Raw genomic sequence first — 2,614 nt, forward strand, 5'->3', positions numbered from 1 at the left:
ACTCACAAAGTTATTGTTACGCAACCATTGTCAAACAATAATCCTCAGCCCCTGTTTGGCCATGTATTGATCTTTAGATCTGTATTATAAACTCCCGAGGCAGCCTCACGGGGCCCCAGGGAGTTGTTATTCCTAGATAGGGGAGGGCGTGGGACACACGCCTGTTTACCTATGTTAAACACCAGGCGTCCCCGTCCTCCGTCACCTGTCACCTGTCGGTGCTTGCTGTATTTAAATCCTATATAAAAACTCGTAATTTTTCTTATATTTTCATTAGTGGTTTCGTGCGCTATCTTTAAACGAATATTTAAGTTCAACACTTTATTTACATATTTTTGAAAAAAAAAAAAAAAAAAAAACATGTTGTCGCAAGCAAAAAAGAAGAAACAACAATACAGTGCGGAATATATTAAATATGGATTCATAGAAAACTCGACAAACCCATCTTTGCCTTTGTGCCTTCTTTGTTCAAAAACATTTTCAAACGAAGCGATGAAGCCTTCAAGACTTCAAGATCATTTAAATAAAATGCATCCAGATAAGAAGGACACAAATGTAGCCTATTTTCAAGATCTGGAAAAGAAGCATAATACTCATCCAAGTGTATTGAAACGTTTTTCGATGGCTGCTAAGAAAGACGATGACGGACTTCGAGCTTCATACAATATCTCTCTGTTAATTGCTCAAACAGGTAAACCACACACCATCGGAGAAACGTTAATTTTGCCGGCGATAAAAGAAGTTATAACTACTGTGCTCCATAAACCGGCGGCAGATATAATTCGAAAAATTCCTTTGAGCAATAATTCTGTGCAAAGACGAATTGATGAAATGGCTGAAAACATTGAAGAGTCATTGTGCAATCATCTGAAGACTAGTCAATTTTCAATTCAGTTGGATGAGTCCACTTTACCAACTAATGAAGCATTGTTGTTGTCTTACGTGAGGTTCATTAAAGATGAAAAAATATGTCAAGAACTTTTATTTGCTAGAAAGTTAGAAACAGACACAAAAGGAGAAACCATATTTAAAACACTGGAAAAGTTTTATGATGAAAAAGGAATTCCCTTGAAGAATATTATATCAGCTGCTACAGATGGCGCTCCAGCTATGACAGGGTCTCAAAAAGGCTTCATGTCGTACTTAAGAAACAAAATTCCTGATGTGTTTGCTGTACATTGCGTTATACATCGACAGCATTTAGTTGATAGAAATTTAAGTGAACGACTGTTTCAATCACTGCAACATGTCATCAGAGCAGTCAATAAAATCCGAAACAACTCTTTAAATGACAGATTATTTAATCAGCTTTGTGTTGCTAATGATGAAGATTTCAACAGATTGATCTTTCACACAGAAGTGCGTTGGCTATCAAAAGGAAATTGTCTGACTCGTTTTTACAATCTGTTTGACTTTGTCATAGAGTTCTTGGAAAACAAAGACACATCATTGTGCAAAAACCTCATCACATCAAAGAAAGATATCGCATACCTGACAGACCTTTATACACTATTTAATGATATGAATCTCCAGCGTCAAGGCGATGACTTGAACTTAATAAAAACAAAAAATATCGTTGCTGCTTTCGTAGCCAAGCTGCTCTTACACAAGAAGAATATCGACAGACGTGAGTTCCATAATTTTCCCAATTTATCAGTATCCTGCAACAACGATGACTTGCTCGTCTTCTGCCAACATTTGGAAAATCTTCACAGTGATTTCATTGAAAGATTCCAGGACATTTTGAAATTGGAAATACCAGACTGTGTGCTAGATCATTTTACAAAAGTCAACATAGCAATATCACCCCAGCTGGAAGAAGAACTTATAGAACTGACAACGAACGAGGAAATAAAAAGCAAATTTAAAAATGGCTACCAACAATTTTGGCTACAAAAGTCAATTCCGCAGTTGTACCCTGGATTGTGGTCGTTCATTCAACAATTTTTGATATCATTCCCATTATCATATTTGTGTGAACGTGGATTTAGAGCTGTGACAACGCTGCTTACTAAAAAGAGAAATCATTTGCAAGTTACCAAACGCGGCCACTTAAGACTGTTTTTGAGTAAAATCGAACCTGATATCAAAAAACTTGTTAAAAATCATCAAATTCATCCATCCCATTAGATTAGTTAAAAACTAAAATTGATTACCTGGCTATATTGTTTCTTTTAATTTGATTAAAATATATTATTAATATTATAAAGTTGCGTTTTAATTGCTCTCACTGGTAAAAATTTCTAGTTTAGAATGTAAGTTTAAACACCAGAACCGACTAATATAGCACACTATAACTAAATTAATTCAAGTAATGAAATTGTGGTTTTTAAGTTTTAGGAGTATATAAAAAATGGGGGGCGATGAAAAATAATTGATTTTCAAAGGGGACAGTAGAAGAAATAAGTTTGAGAAACACTGGTCTAGAAATACCTTTAGCGTTGTTTGAGATATTTACATTTAATTTAAAGTTCTTAACACATTCTCTGAATCTTACTAAGTAGTACACGTTTTCAGTGAGCAAAATTCTTCTACTAACATGTTCATGCAACTAAAATAATGCGATATTCTTCGCTAAAAGCATGCCTCCATTTCTATGCTCTGCTTTTCAGAA

The 2,614-nt window shown here is 34.9% G+C and overlaps 1 protein-coding gene across 1 annotated transcript; it reads left to right on the plus strand.

Moving 5' to 3' along the window:
• The first annotated feature begins 492 nt into the window (after nucleotides 1-492).
• Nucleotides 493-2,130, plus strand: LOC118182518 (protein FAM200C-like). Its single transcript, XM_085819648.1, has one exon. The coding sequence runs from the start codon at nucleotides 493-495 to the stop codon at nucleotides 2,128-2,130; it is 1,638 nt and encodes a 545-aa protein (XP_085675774.1).
• The last annotated feature ends 484 nt before the right edge of the window (nucleotides 2,131-2,614 follow it).

The sequence above is a fragment of the Stegodyphus dumicola genome, chromosome 6 (genome assembly GCF_044657685.1).
Source record: "Stegodyphus dumicola isolate Sdum_Otavi_A_Nest chromosome 6, ASM4465768v1".
NCBI lineage: Eukaryota > Metazoa > Arthropoda > Arachnida > Araneae > Eresidae > Stegodyphus > Stegodyphus dumicola.

Bases quoted from the DNA above. Each gene is read 5' to 3' on its own strand.
- LOC118182518 (XM_085819648.1), top strand. From the start codon at position 493: ATGAAGCCTTCAAGACTTCAAGATCATTTAAATAAAATGCATCCAGAT.